Below are 20,471 nucleotides of genomic sequence, written 5' to 3' on the forward strand. Positions count from 1 at the left end.
AATCATTTACTATTGTAACATTTTGGTAATTATAAGACTACTCTTGCTAGTTCTGTCAGCCACTGCTCTCTCAAGACAAGTGAATGCTGGACTTGTATGTCTGGGACAATCAACTCCTGAGAAATAGGGGAATACGAATTTTGGGTACGTTATTTTACTGTAGGTCATGAACCTGCTGCAGTACAATGATGGGACTTTTGGTTTTCTTTTTTAACAGCACAAAACGTCCTACACACGGTGTTCTTCGTTCTCCAGCTAACACTCTCCGCCTGTCTCACCTGGTCTCAACCCCACCACAATCCATTCACTTTTTGTGACCGTTCAAACACACAAACCCTCCCCCTACGCCTTTCTAATTACCCCGTAGCATTTTCCCTCTGCCGTTCTGTCTGTCTGTCTGTCTGTCTGTCTGTCTGCAAGCGGGTATGTTCGTGCATGTGTTTTTTCCCCTTTTGTGATCCTGCTCTTGGCAGTCAAGGAACTATTGTCTACATTGCTGTTCAGGGAGTATGGTTGTGAAGTGTGAAACTATGTTTGTGCATGCTCGTGATATTGTGATTGTGTGAGGTCATGAGGGTAAGAGCGTGTGTATGTGTGTGTGTGTGTGTGTGTGTGTGTGTAACCTGGGCTGTTGCACCTGACTGTGCCTCCCTCAGAATCCCTCTGCATCTGAAGATCTATGAATGGATGCTATCTGACCTCTAAGACTCAACGAGACCCGCAACAATACAAACACTCACACTCTTGTCTCTATTACTTAGGCAACTAAATCGTACTGTAGGTTGACAGCACATAGACACATATAACCAGTTTGGCAGTCCCCAAAACTATACAAGATTATAGTTTCTCTCCATTAGTACCCCCCCCCCCCCCCCCCCATCACCACAATTTAGTACAAGAGAAGAAAAAAAAGAAACAATCAAAAATATATTGAATTCCTGATTGCAAATTGATCTGTAGATTTATATACAAAAATATATATTAAACGTTTTTAAAAATGGTGGAAAAAATTTACCAATTAACATGCTTGAGTAAAAGTAACAATATCTTAATAGAAAATGACTCAAGTAAAAGTCAAAGTGACCCAGTAAAATACTACTTGAGTAAAAGTCTAAAAGTATTTGATATTAAATATACTTAAGTATCAAAAGTCAATGTAATTGCTAAAATATGCAAAAGTAAAAGTATAAATACTTTAAAATTCCTTATATTAAGCAAACCAGAAGGCATGATTTTCTTGTGCCTTCTGGTTTGGGGCACACTACAACACTCAGACATAATTTACAAATGAAGCATTTGTGTTTAGTGAGTCTTCCAGGTGGAGGGCAGTAGTGATGACCAGGGATGTTCTCTTGATAAGTGCTTGAATTAGACCATTTTCCTGTCCTGCTAAGCAAAAAACAACTTAAGTAGTACTTTAAAGTATTTTTACTTAAGTACTTTACACCACTATATATATATATATATATATATTATAAATATATATATATATAGTACCAGTTGAAAGTTTGGACACACCTACTCATTCCAGGGTTTTTCTTTATTTTTTCTATTTTCTACATTGTAGAATAATACTGAAGACATCAAAACTATGAAATAACACATATGGAATCATGTAACTAAAAAAAGTGTTTAACAAATCAAAATATATTTTATATTTGAGATTCTTCAAAGTAGCCACCTTTCGCCTTGATGACAGCTTTGTACACTCTTGGCGTTCTCTCAACCTGCTTCATGAGGTAGTCACCTGGAATGTTTTCAATTAACAGGTGTGCCTTGCTAAAGGTTAATTTGTGGAATTTCTTTCCTTCTTAATGTGTTTGAGTCAATCAGTTGTTTTGTGACAAGGTAGGGGTGGTATATTTGGTAAAAGACCAAGTCCATATTATGGCAAGAACAGCTCAAATAAGCAAAGAGAAACGACAGTCCATCATTACTTGAAGACATGAAGGTCAGTCAATCCGGAAAACGTCAAGAACTTTGAACGTTTCTTCAAGTGCAGTTGCAAAAACCATCAAGCACTATGATGAAACTGGCATTCATGAGGACCGTCACAGGAAAGGAAGACCCAGAGTTACCTCTGATGCAGAGGATAAGTTCATTAGAGTTACCAGCCTCAGGAAAATCTGCAATTAACTGCACCTCAGATTGCACCTCACAGAGTTCAAGTAACAGACACATCTCAACATCAAATGTTCAGAGGAGACTGCGTGAATCAGGCCTTCATGGTCGAATTGCTGCTTAGAAATCACTACTAAAGGACACCAATAAGAAGAAGAGACTTGCTTGGGCCAAAAAACATGAGCAATGGACATTAGACCGGTGAAAATTTGTCCTTTGGTCTGAGTACAAATTTTAGATGTTTGGTTCCAACCGCCGTGTCTTCGTGAGACGCAGAGTAGGTGAATGGATGATCTCCCCATGTGTGGATCTCACCATGAAGCATGGAGGAGGAGGTGTAATGGTGTGGGGGTGCTTTGCTGGTGACAGTCTGTGATTTATTTAGAATTCAAGGCACACTTAACCAGCAGGGCTACTGCAGCATTCTGCAGTGATACGCCATCCCATCTGGTTTGCGCTTAGTGGGACTATCATTTGTTTTTCAACAGGACAATGACCCAACATACCTCCGGGCTGTGTGAGGGCTATTTGACCAAGTAGAGTGATGGAGTGCTGCATCAGATGACTTGGCCTTCACGATCACCTGATCTCAACCCAATTGAGATGGTTTAGGATGAGTTGGACCGCAGAGTGAAGGAAAAGCAGCCAACAAGTGCTCAGCATATGTGAACAAGGCAGTTAACCCACTGTTCCCCGGTAGGCTGTCATTGTAAATAAGAATTTGTTCTTACCTGACTTGCCTAGTTAAATATATAAAAATAAATTTAAAAAATGTGGGAACTCCTTCAACTCCTTCAAGTTGGAAAAGCATTCCAGGTGACTACCTCATGAAGCTGGTTGAGAGAATGCAAAGCTGTGATCAAGGCAAAGGGTGGCTATTTTGAAGAATCTAAAATATATTTTGATTTGTTTCACACTTTTTTTGTTACTACATGATTCCATTTGTGTTATTTCATAGCTGTGATGTCTAAAGTCTTAATCTACAATGTAGAAAATAGTAAAAATAAAGAAAAGCCCTTGAATGAGAAGGTGTGCCAACTTTTGGCTGGTACTGAATGTTTATATATATACACAGTTGAAGTCGGAAGTTGACATACACCTTAGCCAAATACATTTAAACTCAGTTTTTCACAATTCCTGACATTTAATCCTCGTAAAATTCCCTGCCTTAGGTCAGTTAGGATCACCACTTTATTTTAAGAATGTGAAATGTCAGAATAATAGTAGAGAGAATGATTTATTTCAGCTTCTATTCAGCTTTCATCACATTCCCAGTGGGTCCGAAGTTTACATACACTCAATTAGTATTTGGTAGCATTGCCTTTAAATTGTTTAACTTGGGTCAAAGATTTTGGGTAGCCTTCCACAAGCTTCCCACAATAAATTGGGTGAATTTTGGCCCATTCCTCCTGTCAGAGCTGGTGTAACTGAGTCAGGTTTGTAGGCCTCCTTGCTCGCACACGCTTTTACAGTTCTGCCCACAAACTTTCTATGGGATTGAGGTAAGGGCTTTGTGATGGCCACTCCAATACCTTGACTTTGTTCTACTTAAGCCATTTTGCCACAAGTTTGGAAGTATGCTTGGGGTCATTGTCCATTTGGAAGACCCCTTTGCAACCAAGCTTTAACTTCCTGACTGATGTCTTGAGATGTTGCTTCAATATATCCACATAATTTTCCTGCCTCATGATGCCATCTATTTTGTGAAGTGCAGCAGTCCCTCCTGCAGCAAAGCACCCCCACACCATGATGCTGCCACCCCCGTGCTTCACGGTTGGGATGGTGTTCTTCGGCTTGCAAGCCTCCCCCTTTTTGCTCCAAACATAACGATGGTCATTATGGCCAAACAGTTCTATTTTTGTTTCATCAGACCAGAGGACATTTCTCCAAAAAGTACAATCTTTGTCCTCATGTGCAGTTGCAAACCGTAGTCTGGCTTTTTTATGGTGGTTTTGGAGCAGTGGCTTCTTCCTTGCTGAGCGGCCTTTCAGGTTATGTCAATATAGGACTCATTTTACTGTGGATATAGATACTTTTGTACCGGTTTCCTCCAGCATCTTCACAAGGTCCTTCGCTGTTGTTCTGGGATTGATTTGCACTTTTCACACCAAAGTACGTTCATCTCTAGGAGACAGAACGCATCTCCTTCCTGAGTGCTATGACGGCTGCATGGTCCCATGGTGTTTATACTTGCGTACTATTGTTTGTACAGATGAACGTGGTACAGACTTGTGGAGGTCTACAATTTTTTGGGGTATTGGCTGATTTATTTTGATTTTCCCATGATGACAAGGAAAGAGGAACTGAGTTTGAAGGTAGGCCTTGAAATACATCCACAGGTACACCTCCAATTGACTCAAATTATGTAAATGAGCCTATCAGAAGCTTCTAAAGCCATGACATCCTTTTCTGGAATTTTCCAAGCTGTTTAAAAGCACAGTCAACTTAGTGTATGTAAACTTTTGACCCACTGGAATTCTGATACAGTGAATTATGAGTGAAATAATCTGTTTGTAAACAATTGTTGGAAAAATTACTTGTGTCGTGCACAAAATAGATGTCCTAACCGACTTGCCAAAACTATAGTTTGTTGACAAGAAATTTGTGTAGTGGTTGAAAAATGAGTTTTAATCACTCCAACCTAAGTGTATGTAAACTTCTGACTTCAACTGTATATACACTACTGTTCAAAAATTTGGGGTCACTTAGAAATGTCCTTGTTTTTTAAAGAAAAGCACATTTTTTGTCCAATAAAATAACATCAAAATGATCAGAAATACGGTGTAGACATTGTTAATGTTGTAAATGACTATTGTAGCTGGAAACGGATGATTTTTTATGAAATATCTACATAGGCATACAGAGGCCCATTATCAGCAACCATCACTCCTGTGTTCCAATGGCACGTTGTGTTTACTAATTCAAGTTTATCATTTTAAAAGGCTAATTGATCATTAGAAAACCCTTTTGCAATTATGTTAGCACAGCTAAAAACAGTTGTCCTGATTAAAGAAGCAATAAAACTGGCCTTCTTTAGACTAGTTGAGTTTTCTGAGCATCAGCATCTGTGAGTTCGATTACAGGCTCAAAGTGGCCAGAAACAAAGACCTTCCTTCTGAAACTCGTCAGTCTATTATTGTTCTGAGAAATGAAGGCTATTCCATGCAAGAAATTGCCAAGAAACTGAAGATCTCGTGCAACGCTGTGTACTACTCCCTTCACAGAACAGCGCAAACTGGCTCTAACCAGAATAGAAAGAGGAGTGGGAGGCCACGGTGCACAACTGAGCAAGAGGACAAGTACATTAGAGTGTCTAGTTTGAGAAACAGACGCATCACAAGTCTTCAACTGGCAGCTTCATTAAAAAACACCAGTCTCAATATCAACAGTAAAGAGGCGACTCCGGGATGCTGGCCTTCTAGGTAGAGTTGCAAAGACAAAGACATATCTCAGATTGGCCAATAAAAATAAAATATTAAGATGGGCAAAAGAACACACACTGGACAGAGGAACGGAGTCGCCTCTTCACTGTTAACGTTGAGACTGGTGTTTTGCCAGCAAACTTTATAGTTGGCAGTTGACACAATGCATTCGGGCAGGTAGCGTTGTCTTGGCAGCCGCCAAACCCAGATTTGTCCGTCGGAAACCAGATTTATCACTCCAGAGAACGCATTTCAACTGCTCCAGAGTCCAATGGCGGTGAGCTTTACTCCACTCCAGCAGACGCTTGGCATTAAGCATGGTGATTTTAGGCTTGTGTGCGGCTGCTCGGCCATGGAAACCCATTTCATGAAGCTCCCGACGAACAGTTATTGTGCTGACGTTGCTTCCAGAGGCAGTTTGGAACTCGGTAGTGAGTGTTGCAACCGAGGACAGACAATTTTTACGTGCGCTTCAGCACTTGGCAGTCCCGTTCTGTGAGCTTGTGTGGCCTACCACTTCGCAGCTGAGCCGTTGTTGCTCCTAGGTGTTTCCACTTCACAATAACAGCACTTACAATTGACCGGGGAAGCTCCAGCAGGGCAGAAATTTGACAACTTGACTTGTTGGAAAGGTGGCATACTATGACGGTGCCACGTTGAAGGTGAGCTCTTCAGTAAGGCCATTCTATTGCCAATGTTTGTATATAGAGATTGCATGGCTGTGTGCTCAATTTTATACACATGTCAGCAATCGGTGTGACTGAAATAGCCGAATCCACTAATTTGAATGGGTGTCCACATACTTTTGTATATTTGTATATTTATTTATACAGTGAACAAAAATATAAACGCAAAATGCAACAATTTCATTGATTTTACTGAGTTACAGTTCATATGAGGAAGTCAATTGAAATAAATTCATTAGGCCCTAATCTATGGATTTCACATGATTGGGAATAAAGACATGCATCTGTTGGTCACAGATACCTTAAAAAAAGGTGCACAATGGGCCTCAGGATCTCGTCAATGTATCTTTGTGCATTCAAATTGCCATTGGTAAATGCAATTGTGTTCATTGTCCGTAGTTTATGCCCGCCCATACCATAACCCCACCGCCATCATGGGGCACTCTGTTCACAATGTTGACATCGGCATCCCGCTCGCCCACATGATGCCTTACGCACAATGTCTGCGGTTGTGAGGCCGGTTGGACGTACTGCCAAATTCTCTAAAACAACCTTGGTGGCGGCTTATGATAGATAAATTAACATTTATCTGTGTAATGATCATGCTGTTTTGTCAGCTTCTTGATATGCCACACCTGTCAGGTGGATGGATTATCTTGGCAAAGGAGAAATGCTCACTAACAGGGATGTAAACGAATTTGTGCACAAAATTTTAGACATTTTGTTTTGTGCGGATGGAACATTTCTGGGATATTTTATTTCAGCTCATGAAACATTGGACAAACAATTTACATGTTGCATTTAGATTTTAGTTTCTGTGTGTGTGTGTTTGTGCCTCTCTCTCTCTATTATAATTTTTTGGGACATAAAATTAAAAAATCATCTGAAAGTGATGTTCATTTAGGAAATCTGTTACCAATTATTCCCACGCATAAATAGAGACATATGTGATCGTATCCCAATGTAATCAAGGTTTGAAATTATTCTGTTTTTGTCAAATACTGTATCTGTTTGAGCTTCTTGCGGTCAATTTGCAGTGTACAAAGGATGTATAACTATGTTCAACTACGTTCAAGAAAAAATCGAATCGCGGCTGAATGTAATTTGGGACCCCTGGTTTATAGCATTTATTCGTTTTTTTGCGTTCAGTGCATTCACCTTTATGAAAGTATGTATACATTTCAGAGTATATTTACTTTGTATTGTGAAGATTTACAAACACATGTTAATAAAATAGTATGCAAATATGCTACAGGTCTTGTCTGAATTTTGTGTGACTTTTTTTAGCCCTGAGCATTTATCCTTTGGCATTTAAACAACCTAATAACGTAATGGTCTTCTCAGATACGTTTTTAAGGAACAAAGAACTAGCATACAAGTAAAGATAATGTTTATTGAAAAAGTTGCCAGCTAACTACATCAGACATTCCACAGCCATTTTCATGATTTCTACACTCCCTTCTGATTTGCCAGAAATCGTCCCTATTTCCGGTTTGTGATCCAAACACTTCTCTGTTCTGAGCCGAAACAACTGTAGCTAGACTGATCGATAGACAACAACCATCATGGGTGAAATGGCAGAACTCACGGATAAATTCAGCTCATTCACAATGACTCAATTAAACGAGTTGCTTGAAGACGATGAAAAACTAAATGATATTGTCAAAGAAATGGACGAGGTAAGTTTCCATTGTGTTTTGCTAACGTTAGCTAATTATCCCTAGTAACGCTAACCAGAATCAAAACATCTAGCTAGCTGTGCACTTATGTATGTCGTCAGGCAGACCTGGCTTCATTCATAAATCCCTTCTGAATGCATTGAGCAAGCTCATCAACATCCACCTCTTTGCAGCACAGCTGAGAAGCGTGCTCCTTGTACTGTACTCGACATTTGGCACCTGTGTTGTGGATGCTATTTCCATTTTTCTATTGTCGAATCACTTTCGACAATAACCCTGTTTGTGTACATATAGCAGGTCACAAATGGTATTGCGGCATTGTCATTACGGCACAAATGCCATCTGATGTCCATTTTTTACAGAAGTAATGGACCCACCCGCGTTTAGGAACTGAACAGATTTGAAGGGACCTGGTCCCTGATCTGTCTTATGGTACCTAGTAGTGGTGGTATTTGCTTCATATTATATGCTAAGAAAACACACAAGACAACCGGTCATCAGCTCTCTGGAAGGTGCGACATCTGTGAAACGTTGGGAGAGGTTTTCCTATTGAGTAACCTAGGTGGAGCACACCTCTTTAGTCATCATTTTGACACATTTAGCACACAGAGCACAGCAGGTTCATACGCAGATATATTATGACTATAAACACCTAAGGCTGGGCGGTATACCGGTATTGATGCACGGACCGGTTTGGGGTTTTACTTTGCCTTCTATATCTGTATTTGAATGTTTGGTTTGTTAAATGTGAAACGCAGTGTGTAACGTCCATTTGTATAGTTTACTTCGCTACTTGAGCCATCTATCTCCACTCTCTATGCCGCTTTCCACACGGACCTAGCCAAGCCCCCTGTCACTCAAGGAGCGCATTTTGACGTTCCTCAACCACGAGACACTTGCATTCAGTCTGCATGGTCAATGCAGCATATGCAACACTGTTGATGACAACGATGCAGTTGTCACTTTGCTTCTTAATATAAATATACTAGCGTTCTATAATTACACTATCTTGTGTTTCTTACATCTGCAAACAGCTAGTTTGTCTTTTCTTAGAAAGTTGTTCCTAAAAGTTGTTAGCCGCTAATGCTAATCGCCAGCTAGCTATTAAATGTACTGAGTCAGAGCAAGCGTAATTAGCTATACAGCCTGATAATACCAGTGATTGTGTAGACCTAAATCAGCATGTTGTTTTTGCAACAGTGACTTCTAAATTAGAGGCAAACGCAAAGCAAGAATATGTTAGCTACATGAAGTAGCTAAGAGAACACATTCAATAGGAGCCAAAAAAAACTATGTAGCCAAAGATTATAGGGTCCCCTATGAAACACCTCAACATATTTTTTCCTACCCTGGTATTTTCATTCGTTGTCATGTCAAACAACAATGTATTAAAAGTGCCCACCATTATATTCTAACTATATTTAGAATATACATTATATTCCGATGATTCTAACAGTTAACACAAGTGTTTTGCTCTAAATCACAAGTCAAATTGCAACATTTGGTTAAAAATAAGGCCCAGATTACTTGCCCATATCGTGCAGCCCTACGTGGCAGTGTGGAGATGATCTCAAAGGCAGAAATTAATGAAAATGATGACTTTTTGGGGGTTGAAGTTGAATTGAACAGTATAAAACAATCAGTATGGAGAAAGACCCATTGAAATCACTTAGAATGTATGTGTTGCCACCCTAGGGTCACGCACTACTCATAACGCAAATTTAGAACTTTTATTATAAAAAATATAAAATAACGTCATATCGTCATTTTTTATTTATTTTTAATACAGTGCTATAATATTTGGGCCATATCGCCCAGCCCTATAAACACCTCTCACAGCCTGTTGACATCTGGTTAAATAAGATATACTTTATTAGTCCGTGCAAGATGGACATTTATCATCTTTTATCCAACGCCACCGATATACACACATTAGGTTGGAGAAGCTGGAGCAGAGGACGGATGTCAGTGTTTTCAAAAACTGTACAGCATTCTGCCACTATGTTGTTCATCATCTCTCCATCCCTAGCTAGCCTTGTGTAGTGTAGGTTTTGGGAAATCTGTCTTCTGGCTTCTTCATTTTCTGTATTTGTATATCCAGTAGATACGTACAGTACCAGTCAACTTTGGACACACCGACTCAATCAAGGGGTTTTCTTTATTTTCTACATTGTAGAATAATAGTGAAGACATCAAAACTATGAAATAACACATATGGAAGCACGTAGTAACCAAAAAAGTGTTAAACAAATGAAAATGTATTTTATATTATTCAAAGTAGCCACCCTTTACCTTGATGACAGCTTTGCACACTCTTGGCATTATCTCAACCAGCTTCATGAGGAATGCTTTTCCAACAGTCTTAAAGTAGTTCCCACATATGCTGAGCACTTGTTGACTGCTTTTCCTTCACCGTCTTCTGTATCTACCTTGTCACAACACAACTGATTGGCTCAAACGCATTAAGAAGGAAAGAAATTGCACAAATTAACTTTTAACCTCTCTTGGGTATGTGAGACGTTAGCGTCCCACCTCTTCAACAGCCAGTGAAACTGCTGGGCGCCAAATTCAAATACAGAAATACTCATTATAAAAATTCAGAAAACAAAACATATTTTACATAGGCTTAAAGATTAACTTCTTGTGAATCCAACCACGGTGTCAGATTTAAAAAATGCTTTATGGCGAAAGCATACCGTACGATTATTTGAGAACATAGCCCACTAGACAAATCATTACAAACAGTAACCAGCCAAGTAGAAGAGTTACACAAGTCAGAAATAGAGAGAAAATTAATCCCTTACCTTTGATGATCTTCATATGGTTGCACTCAGCAGACATTCATTTACTCAATAAATGTTCCTTTTGTTCGATAAAGTCTCTTTATAACCAAAAACCTCAGTTTTGTTCGTGCTTTTTCTTCAGTAATCCACAGGCTCAAACGCAGTCAAAACAGGCAGACAAAAAAATCAAAATTGTATCCGTAAAGTTCATAGAAACATGTCAAACGATGTTTATATTCAATCCTCAGGTTGTTTTTAGCCTAAATAATCGATATTTCAACCGGACAATAACGTTGTCAATTTAAAAGGTAAACAAGAAAGGCACTCTCTCGGTCTCGCGCATGAAAAAGCTCTGTGACACTTTAGGGTCCACTCATTCAGACTGCTCTTACTTCCTCATTTTTCAGAATACAAGCCTGAAACAATTTCTGAAGACTGTTGACATCTAGTGGAAGGCATAGAAACTGCAATTTGAGTCCTAAGTCAATGGATTCTGTATTGGCATTGAATAGAAAACTACAAAACCAACAAAAAAACTACTTCCTGAATGGATTTTTCTTAGGTTTTCGCCTGCCAAATCAGTTCTGTTATACTCACAGACACTATTTTAACAGTTTTGGAAACTTTAGAGTGTTTTCTATCCAAATCTACCAGTTATATGCATATCATATCTTCTGGGCCCGAGAAGCAGGCAGTTGAATTTGGACATGCATTTCATCCAAAATTCCGAATGCTGCCCCCTACCCTAGAGAAGTTAACAAGGCGCACCTGTTAATTGAAATGCATTCCACGTGACTACTTCATGAAGCTGGTTGAGAGAATGCCAAGAGTGTGCAAAGCTGTCATCAAGGCAAAGGGTGGCTACTTTTGAAGAATCTCAAATATAAAATATATTTTGATTTGTTTAACACTTTTTTGGTTACTACATGATTTCATGTGTTATTTCATAGTTTTTATGTCTTCACTATTATTCTACAATGAAGAAAATAGTACAAATAAAGAAAAAAAAGGGAAACGATTAGGTGTGTCCAAACTTTGGACCGGTACTGTATGTGGCTGAATCGAGACTCCCCACCATGACGCTGGTGGAAGATGCTAGTCCTTACCCACCAATGTGGAAATAGCTTTACGCAAACAACCTGTGAGCAGAGATGCAAATCTGTGGTTGTGGCTGCCTCTACGGCTGGAAGGCTGTCTAGTGCCTGCTACTCTGGCTTCATGGCAGCATACTATCCCAACCATGTTATTTATGATTTAATTATAGCTTAGTTCATTAGTACTGATATCTTTATAATCCCCTTCACCAAAACCTACATGCAGATTATAAATCCCTGTAATAGACACACGAGTCGTAGGCTACTATATCTGCATTGTATCACTGTAGAAAGCAGAGCTCTGATCGCTCTGAGGGCAGTGAAATCAATACAGGACAAACACAGTCAAACACAGTTTAAACACTGTCAATGATAGCCTGCTGAACTCTATAGTGAGCCGGTGCAGGGCTGTGGCCATGTAGGGCTAAAACACAGCACTCAATAAAGGTATGGAGTAATCAGTGTCCTCCATAAGAATAGACTCATATTTAACCTCCAGCGGTTAGGCTCTAAGCTGGCTTGTCCCTGACCTATAGGTCTACATACCACGGTGTGGAGGTCTGGCTGGGTGAATTTCTCTCTGTCTGCATGTATTGTGTTTAGTGCTACTGACCCCACCTTCCCTCTGTCTCCTTATCTCCCTTTTACCTCTCTCCCTGTGTGTACGGTGTGTGTGTTTATGTCTATGTCACTGTGTGTGTTATAGATGCGTGAGGTGCAGCAGGTGAAGGAGCTGACCCTGGGCAGTAACATCAGCCTGGCTGAACAGAACCTCCAGCTGCAGCCAAGACTGGACCTGCAGAAGAACCAGCTCACCTCACGCTACCGCCACCTACAGGAGCTCTACGACAACTACCAGCTACGCAAGTCCACACTCGGTAAGAGCCTTAGTAACTAGTGCACACTTGGTAAGAGCCCTAGCACGCTACCCTACCAAGTCCACACTCTGTAAGAGCCCTAGCTAGTCCACACTTGGTAAGAGCTTTAGCTAGTGCACGCTAGATAAGAACGCTAGCAAGTCCACATTCGATAAGAGCCCTAGCTAGTCCACATTTCTAAGTCCACAGTATCTGTCTCTACATCTCAGTCCGTGCACTCTTGCTCTCTGAAAGACTAGTCTTTCTCTCTCTGTGTCTGTGTTGGTAGCTGACTGTTTTCCACCACCTACATGTCTGCCTGGTCTAGCCAGTTCAGTCAGTTGTCGTTCCAAGATACTGATCCTCTGTCCTTCGGGTTGTCACATGGCCACGATAGAAAGGAGGGAAGCACTCAGCCTTTCTAATATGGCTGTGACGATACCAGTATCGCAATGTTTTTTTTCCCCATGTCAAAAATTCAAACACGAAGCATGCCAAACTCTTTGGTCTTTTAAAAACCTGCTGTATGTAAAATATTGTGTGATATAGTTTGGAAAATAAATAATGTGACTCTGGATGACAACATAATTATTTTTGTTTCCAACATTAGGGCTGTTTTCCTAAAGAAGTTAAATCCGCTTCATGTTTTGTTTCCTTTCCACAGTACTAACAAGTTACGCGATCGTCCCGGCCCTACTTTTTAACCACAGTTTCCACCACCAACCTAAGCCCTAACATTAAACCCTAAATCAAGAACAGATATCTAATGTGCTTGATCTTCAATACATTTTCTTTGTCCTTTCTAGCATGGCCATCTAGTGATCACTGTGTCAGTCAGCTGTTACCTGATACCCCTAGCTTTCCTGTACTCAATGCTGCTTTGTGTCCTTTGAATGGCCCAGCCAGCCAGCTACTGTAGTCCCATCACATTACAGCCCTGCCCCAGAAATCAGGTCACGACTTAGATTCAGGACAGTGATTCACTGTGTGGTGATCAGTGTTTGTTTTTAGTGTTTTTTAACTGTTTCTCGCTCTCTCTCAGACCCTGGTTCAGAGAACAGTTCTCTGGACATTCTGCTGGCTCTGCTGCAAGCTGAGGGAGCCAAGATAGAGGAAGAGACTGAGGTGAGAGACACACAATAATACACTCAACAACTACACTTATGCTACAATACGCTCTCACAACTACATACGAACACAGATCAATACAGTCATGTACACACTCGGGGGTGAAAGTAGACTTCATTTCTTCCCGGTACAGGATCTCCTATATTTGCACGTGCACCAACATTTTTTTTATGGGCCTAATCATAGAATTACATATTTTATTTCATTTTTATTTTTATTTCACCTTTATTTAACCAGGTAGGCCAGTTGAGAACAGGTTTTCATTTACAACTGCGACCTGGCCAAGATGAAGCAAAGCAGTGCGACAAAAACAACAGAGTTACACATGGGATAAACAATCGTACAGTCAATAACACAATAGAAATATAGAGTGTGTGCAAATGAAGTAAGGAGGTAAAGCAATAAATAGGTCAATAGTGGCAAACTAATTACAATTTAGCTATTGACACTGGAGTGATAGATGTGGGATGAGGATGTGCAAGTAGAAATACTGGTGTGCAAAAGAGCAGAAAAACTTAAACAAATATGGGGATGAGATAGGTAGTTGGTTGGGCTATTTACAGATGGGCTGTGTACAGCTGCAGCGATCGGTAAGCTGCTCTGACAGCTTACCGATCTGATATCAAATCCATATTAATTCAATAGGATCTCTGTGGGCCTTGTCATAAAGACTTGTCATTTAACTTTTAAAATGTATTACCTTTTATTGGGGCATGAACACAACCAGTCATGGTTTTTATCTGATTGTCAAACAATCACTTCAAAGGGCTTTACTAGGCTACATGCGCACGTTCACACATTCCATTCTCCAAACAGTGGTGAATGGAACGCGACATGTTACACCAAAAAGTGTAATGACATTTGCCGATTGTTATTAGGCCAGAATGTATGTGTCCCTTCTGTCCGTGCACGTCTCTGTACCGCCACTCCTCTCTGCCTTGGCAAAATGTCAGTGTTTTCATTTAACCACTTCGGATTTTGGAGTGTAGGCTATACCACTCGTTTTCAATTCCATTTGCATTTTTCATGCCTCAGACATGCGGTAATGATAAAAAAGGAGTGTAAAGCCTAGTTTTAATTATAGGTTCATGTTTTACCAGTACGGCATACCCTCACTATTTATTTTGCCGGGTTACCGTACAGGCTTACTTTCACCCCTGCTACACGTACAATAATACGTGTGTATGCTTGTGCCGTCTCTGTGTAGAACATGGCAGACTCGTTCCTGGATGGAGAGCTGCCTCTCGACTGCTTTATCGACGACTACCAGCGGAGGCGCCATCTCGCTCACCTGCGCCGCGTCAAGATTGACAAACTCAGAGAGCTGGCGCTGAAGGGTCTCACTCGGCCCCCCCAGATTCCCTCCCAGCCCAGCCGACCCCAGGACCTCCCCTCTACCAATGGGGCCCCCTCCCCCCAATCCACGCGAGCTGCCCCTTCTCCCTCCCCTCAGCACAGCGGCCTACCCTATCCAGTCGCCCCCTATCCCCCAATGCCTTTCCCCAGCTGCCCTTACATGCCCCAGCCCTACCTTCAAACCCCCCAGCAACACCTCATCTCCCCCTCTCCACACCTGCCCCCCAGGACTGGCTTCATCATGCAGTGAGGCGGTGTCCATCTCCATAGAAACGCCACGGATGACCTTCCCTACCTTTTGACCTGTGACTGTGGCACACTGGAGGGTTGGTGACCTAACCAATTACAGCCCCTCTGTCAGTAACACTGAGGGAAACCTCCTCTGACCAGCTTCTCAGAGGCTCTCACAGACGGACTCTGTCCAGTGACTACAGCCTGGACGGTACATTAGGGGTTGGTTCTCTTTTAGTGTTTTTATTCCAAGACTAACTTTCTGATTTAATCTTCCGAACACACAGCTAAACCTAACCATCTGTCTGGTAGATATGCTGTGTATATCAGCTATGGTAACTTGCAGTATAGATGAGTTTTTGTAAGCTAAAGGTCCCTCTCCTTGACTGAAGGGTGTGTGTGGGTTACATGCATGCGCACAGAGGTTGGTATAACATAGTTAGCTCAAAAGTTCCTATGCTTCTAAAAGGTGTCCTGTATGGTCAAATAGAGCTGGTCCATCAACAATGAACAGAATTATACATTTATTTAAATTCAAAATGTACTGAATGGCAGCATAACTAATTGATGAGTCTTGCTTTCAAAATTCTTTGCTGGTTGAGTTCAGGTGCAAAAAGGTCTTAGACAAGCCTAGGAATGTACTGTGTTCTTTTGAGATAGATTCATATCCACCCCAAATGTGTGGTTTTGTATACTGGTATAAGAAGGAGCTTTCCCAACTGGAATTGATGTTGGTCCAGGGTAGGGAGTGTTTGTATGCCTAAGTAATTGTTTCCCTGATGGGCTGTGTGCTTGCCAGCCAGGCTACAATCAGTGATTGATCCTATTCAATTATTTTAATAACTTATTCTATGCACTACACCCACTAGTGGGGAAGAGATTACACCTAGCTGTATCTCTAGTGGGTTCTCCCCGGTTGCACTTACAGAACAGCTCACCTCAAGTAAAGAAAGCATATGGGGGTTCAAATATGAAATGTGTAGAAATATTTAAAGGCCCCCCCAGTATGACACCTGTTTTATACTCCATTAGGAACTAACTAATGCTAGACTAGCAGACTGGTTGACTTGCTCACTTTCCATAATAATCAATAAACTTTTTGTAATTGATACGGTGTGGTCTGTTTGTCATCAACTTGGTACAGAAGATACTGCCATATTTTCCTGCTTACTTGAAAGGGTTTGAAATGATCATTCAGGACAAAGCCACAGGAGAATAGACCAAAGAACTTTTATTAAAATTGACAGTAAAACATTGGTCTATAAGTAGGTCAGGGTTTAGTACTCCTCTCCTTCCTCAGCCTCTCCCTCCACTGAATCCACTCCCACTTCCTCGTAGTCCTTCTCCAGGGCAGCCAGATCTTCTCTGGCCTCAGAGAACTCCCCCTCCTCCATACCCTCTCCCACATACCAGTGCACAAAGGCACGCTTGGCGTACATCAGATCAAACTTGTGGTCGAGCCGAGCCCAGGCCTCAGCGATGGCTGTGGTGTTGCTCAACATGCAAACGGCTCTCTGGACCTTGGCAAGATCTCCACCTGGCACCACTGTGGGTGGCTGGTAGTTGATACCTACCTGCAGGGCACAAGAAAAAAAGGGGGAAAGTATAATAATCTGACTGACCAATTGTACTTGAAAAGGTTTAGGAACATAGATCATTGTGAATGAATAAACCATTGCTTGTTTACCTTGAAGCCGGTGGGGCACCAGTCGACAAACTGGATAGTGCGTTTGGTCTTGATGGTGGCGATGGCAGCATTGACATCCTTGGGCACCACATCCCCCCGATACAGCATGCAGCAGGCCATGTACTTGCCATGGCGAGGATCACACTTCACCATCTGGTTGGCTGGCTCGAAGCAAGCGTTGGTGATCTCTGCCACAGAAAGCATCTCGTGGTAGGCCTTCTCAGCAGAGATGATGGGTGCGTAGGTGACCAGGGGGAAGTGGATACGGGGGTATGGCACCAGGTTGGTCTGGAACTCAGTCAGGTCCACGTTGAGGGCTCCATCGAAACGCAGCGAAGCTGTGATGGAGGAGACGATCTGGCCAATGAGCCTGTTGAGGTTAGTATAAGTGGGGCGCTCAATGTCCAGGTTACGACTGCAAATGTCGTAGATGGCCTCGTTGTCGACCATGAAAGCACAGTCTGAGTGTTCCAGGGTGGTGTGGGTGGTCAGGATAGAATTGTAGGGCTCCACCACTGCTGTGGACACCTGAACACATACACAAGAGGTAGAATAGTCATCTGGTGTCACGTTTTGATAATAAACATCTCCATATTGAAGAAAAGTATTGAGTACAGGACAAGGCCAATATGATTCTGCTAATGTAGAAATCTACCAAATATTAATGTGAGCAAGTAAATTAAACCACTGACATACCTGAGGTGAAGGGTAAATAGCAAACTCCAGTTTGGACTTTTTGCCGTAGTCCACTGACAGTCTCTCCATGAGCAGAGAAGCAAAGCCGGAGCCGGTTCCACCACCAAAGCTGTGGAAGATCAGGAAGCCCTGAAGCCCAGTGCACTGGTCCGACTGGGGTGAGAAACAGACAGGCCTCACAGGTTTAACACCCGCCGCATGTAGATTTTTGGCATTTGTGGCTAAGATGGCTTTCACCAGCCACATAGGCAGGTGGTCAAGGGCTCCACAGTGCAAGCATTTCACTAGCATTTGAATTCATACTTTTCATTCAAATCCATATGGTTTGGTTTTAATACCCAAGCCAATTGGAAGGTCCAGGTAGTCACAAAAATAGATGGGTTTTAGTTAAATTGTGATTTTAATGAATGGAGCGAATTTGGAGCAGTTTTTTTTGTGTGAGCGTGGAGCGGATTTTAGCAGTGGTAGAAAAGGTGATGGAGTACTGAGAGGAGCCGTAGTTAAGGCCATTTTCAAATCCCGCTCATTTCTCTCTGCTCACATACTCTTGACAGGCACAAACATGGCCTGAGCCGCATTACCACGGTAACCTACTGCCCTTAAAGGGTCAGATGAAATTAAGTCTCCTCTGTGATATTTTGGTTAAGACACACATTACGTCTTACTAGTAATACATGTATTGTTGTAGAAACATTACAAAGTATGCTCATCTGTTTTCAGAAGTAAACAGCCGCTGTCACGGCTTTTGAGTCATGTTGGCTTGCAGTGATGACGCAAAAAAAATGATGCATTCAGTTGTACAATCCACTTTGTATCCCACCCTTACCCTGTTCTTTTCTTGTTTTTAATCTGCGAGAGAAGCGCTACACCTGGTGGAGAGAGGCTATACGACACAGAATGAGTTGCAATTATGCGTGCTGTACGTTACGTCATGGCACGTCACATTTTAACGTACAGCGTCAGAGGGGTCCGTTTTTTCAACTTTTCCCCAATACTACCGGGTCATCTCAATCAACGCTTGAATAGTAACGTAGTTCCCGCCCAAGATTGACGCCCAACAGTCCCGCTAGTATTCAATGCAGCCTCGTTTGCGCAAATTTGTATGGAATGTGGTTAGTCAATAGTACATTTCTCAACTTGAGCGCACACGTTCTCCTCGTAAAATGGATAATCATAGAGTTATGCAATACAATAAGCTAACGTTAATCCATTTGTTCCCCAAAAATAAAACGCTGCTGTACAACTATAGTAGCTAGCTTACACAACTAGGAATTGAAAGCACATGGCTTCAGATCAGGGTAACAAAATGACTGCTAACGTTACTAACCAGCTTGCGAACTCGGTCCAGCACCAGGTCGACGATCTCCTTGCCAATGGTGTAGTGGCCTCGGGCGAAGTTGTTGGCGGCATCCTCTTTACCGGTGATGAGCTGCTCCGGATGAAACAACTGACGGTATGTTCCGGTGCGAACCTCATCTACGAAAACAGTTCAGGCTCGATTTCTTAAACGGGCCTTTTTATACAAGTTACATTCACAAGCTAACGTTACCTAGATTAACATCTGAATACCAACTTTATGTTCGTCCTTTACCAACGACAGTTGGTTCGAGGTCCACAAACACTGCACGGGGGACATGTTTTCCCGCTCCGGTCTCGCTGAAGAAGGTGTTGCATGAGTCATCCCCTCCGCCGACGGCTTTGTTACTGGGCATCTGCCCATCGGGCTGGATCCCATGTTCCAAGCAGTATAGTTCCCAGCAGGCATTCCCGATCTGCACACCGGCCTGACCAACGTGGATAGAGATGCACTCACGCTGTGGGTAGAAATGAAATCATTATATTGACTGGCTAATTAATGTTAGCTAAAACAAGGGAATTCAGCTAACGTTAGCTAGACCAAAATGAGTTCGTCCGTTGAGCTAGCCACCGCCACTAAAGTTACACTCGACATAAAACGTACCATTTCGGTTCTAGAAAGTATGACCTGCAGTTATTATGGTTTGCTAAGAAACGTAGGTCTTGACTATGTAATTTCAAGCGGTCAACTGCCCAATTGTTTTGAAAAATACGTCGATTCACGATCATATATACCCCAGAATGAGCCCCGCCTTTGTTTCAACCCGATTGGTTGTGTCTGTTTCTTTCTGTGTGACGTGCTTCGTTCACATCATGCAAAGTTCGAAGAATTTCGTTACGCCTAACGTCTTCACGGAGCCCGGCTAATGAACAGACAAAACATATTCCGCGTTCAAAACAACTGGGAACTCGGAAAAATACGACGTCAGTGATCTTCAGGTTGGAAATAATTGGAATTCCGAGTTGAATGACCCTTCAAATCGATTTCCCATGTAGGAGCTTGCTTTTTTCCGAATTCCCAATTGTTTTGAACGCGGCATAAATATATTTCAACGCAAAATGGAGGAGTCTCTTGTCAGAGATCGCATTTATTTTGGGCGATTGCAAAATATGATCCTGTCATTAGAGTCAGGATAATTATGTTGCTTCAGGTGATATTAAAACATGTCTTGTTTAGTTACGTTTTCGTCAACTTGTTTCTCTAACTTTATTGCAGATCAGGCTGGCGCTGCAGAGCGCTAGTTTATGCTTCATCTGGAAATGTGGCCCTGTACAGAGGTTGTGATGCAATTGCAGAGGCCAAATCGCCTTGCTCCTCCCATATTTTGCAATTTATAACAATGCGAGGGCTCTGTATAGCACCGCATTGACATGA

At 41.8% G+C, this 20,471-nt stretch overlaps 3 protein-coding genes across 3 annotated transcripts; 2 read left to right on the plus strand and 1 right to left on the minus strand.

Moving 5' to 3' along the window:
• Positions 1–7,792: 7,792 nt before the first annotated feature.
• On the plus strand, positions 7,793–13,785 carry LOC120021858 (vacuolar protein sorting-associated protein 37B-like). The gene is made up of 3 exons (XM_038965704.1): positions 7,793–7,908; positions 12,492–12,663; positions 13,685–13,785. Exons 1-3 carry the CDS (start codon positions 7,795–7,797, stop codon positions 13,783–13,785), a joined length of 387 nt encoding a protein of 128 aa, XP_038821632.1. The 5' UTR covers positions 7,793–7,794.
• A 1,020-nt stretch (positions 13,786–14,805) lies between these two features.
• Positions 14,806–16,442, plus strand: LOC120021748 (vacuolar protein sorting-associated protein 37B-like). The gene has a single exon (XM_038965595.1). The coding sequence runs from the start codon at positions 14,981–14,983 to the stop codon at positions 15,374–15,376; it is 396 nt and encodes a 131-aa protein (XP_038821523.1). The 5' UTR covers positions 14,806–14,980; the 3' UTR covers positions 15,377–16,442.
• Positions 16,443–16,565: 123 nt separating this feature from the next.
• On the minus strand, positions 16,566–19,835 carry LOC120020941 (tubulin alpha chain, testis-specific-like). The gene is made up of 6 exons (XM_038964588.1): positions 19,701–19,835; positions 19,332–19,554; positions 19,068–19,216; positions 17,741–17,893; positions 17,045–17,572; positions 16,566–16,931 (listed from the first exon to the last, which is right to left on the minus strand). Exons 1-6 carry the CDS (start codon positions 19,701–19,703, stop codon positions 16,635–16,637), a joined length of 1,353 nt encoding a protein of 450 aa, XP_038820516.1. The 5' UTR covers positions 19,704–19,835; the 3' UTR covers positions 16,566–16,634.
• Positions 19,836–20,471: the final 636 nt, after the last annotated feature.

Source organism: Salvelinus namaycush, chromosome 26, assembly GCF_016432855.1.
Source record: "Salvelinus namaycush isolate Seneca chromosome 26, SaNama_1.0, whole genome shotgun sequence".
In the NCBI taxonomy this organism is placed as follows: Eukaryota; Metazoa; Chordata; class Actinopteri; order Salmoniformes; family Salmonidae; genus Salvelinus; species Salvelinus namaycush.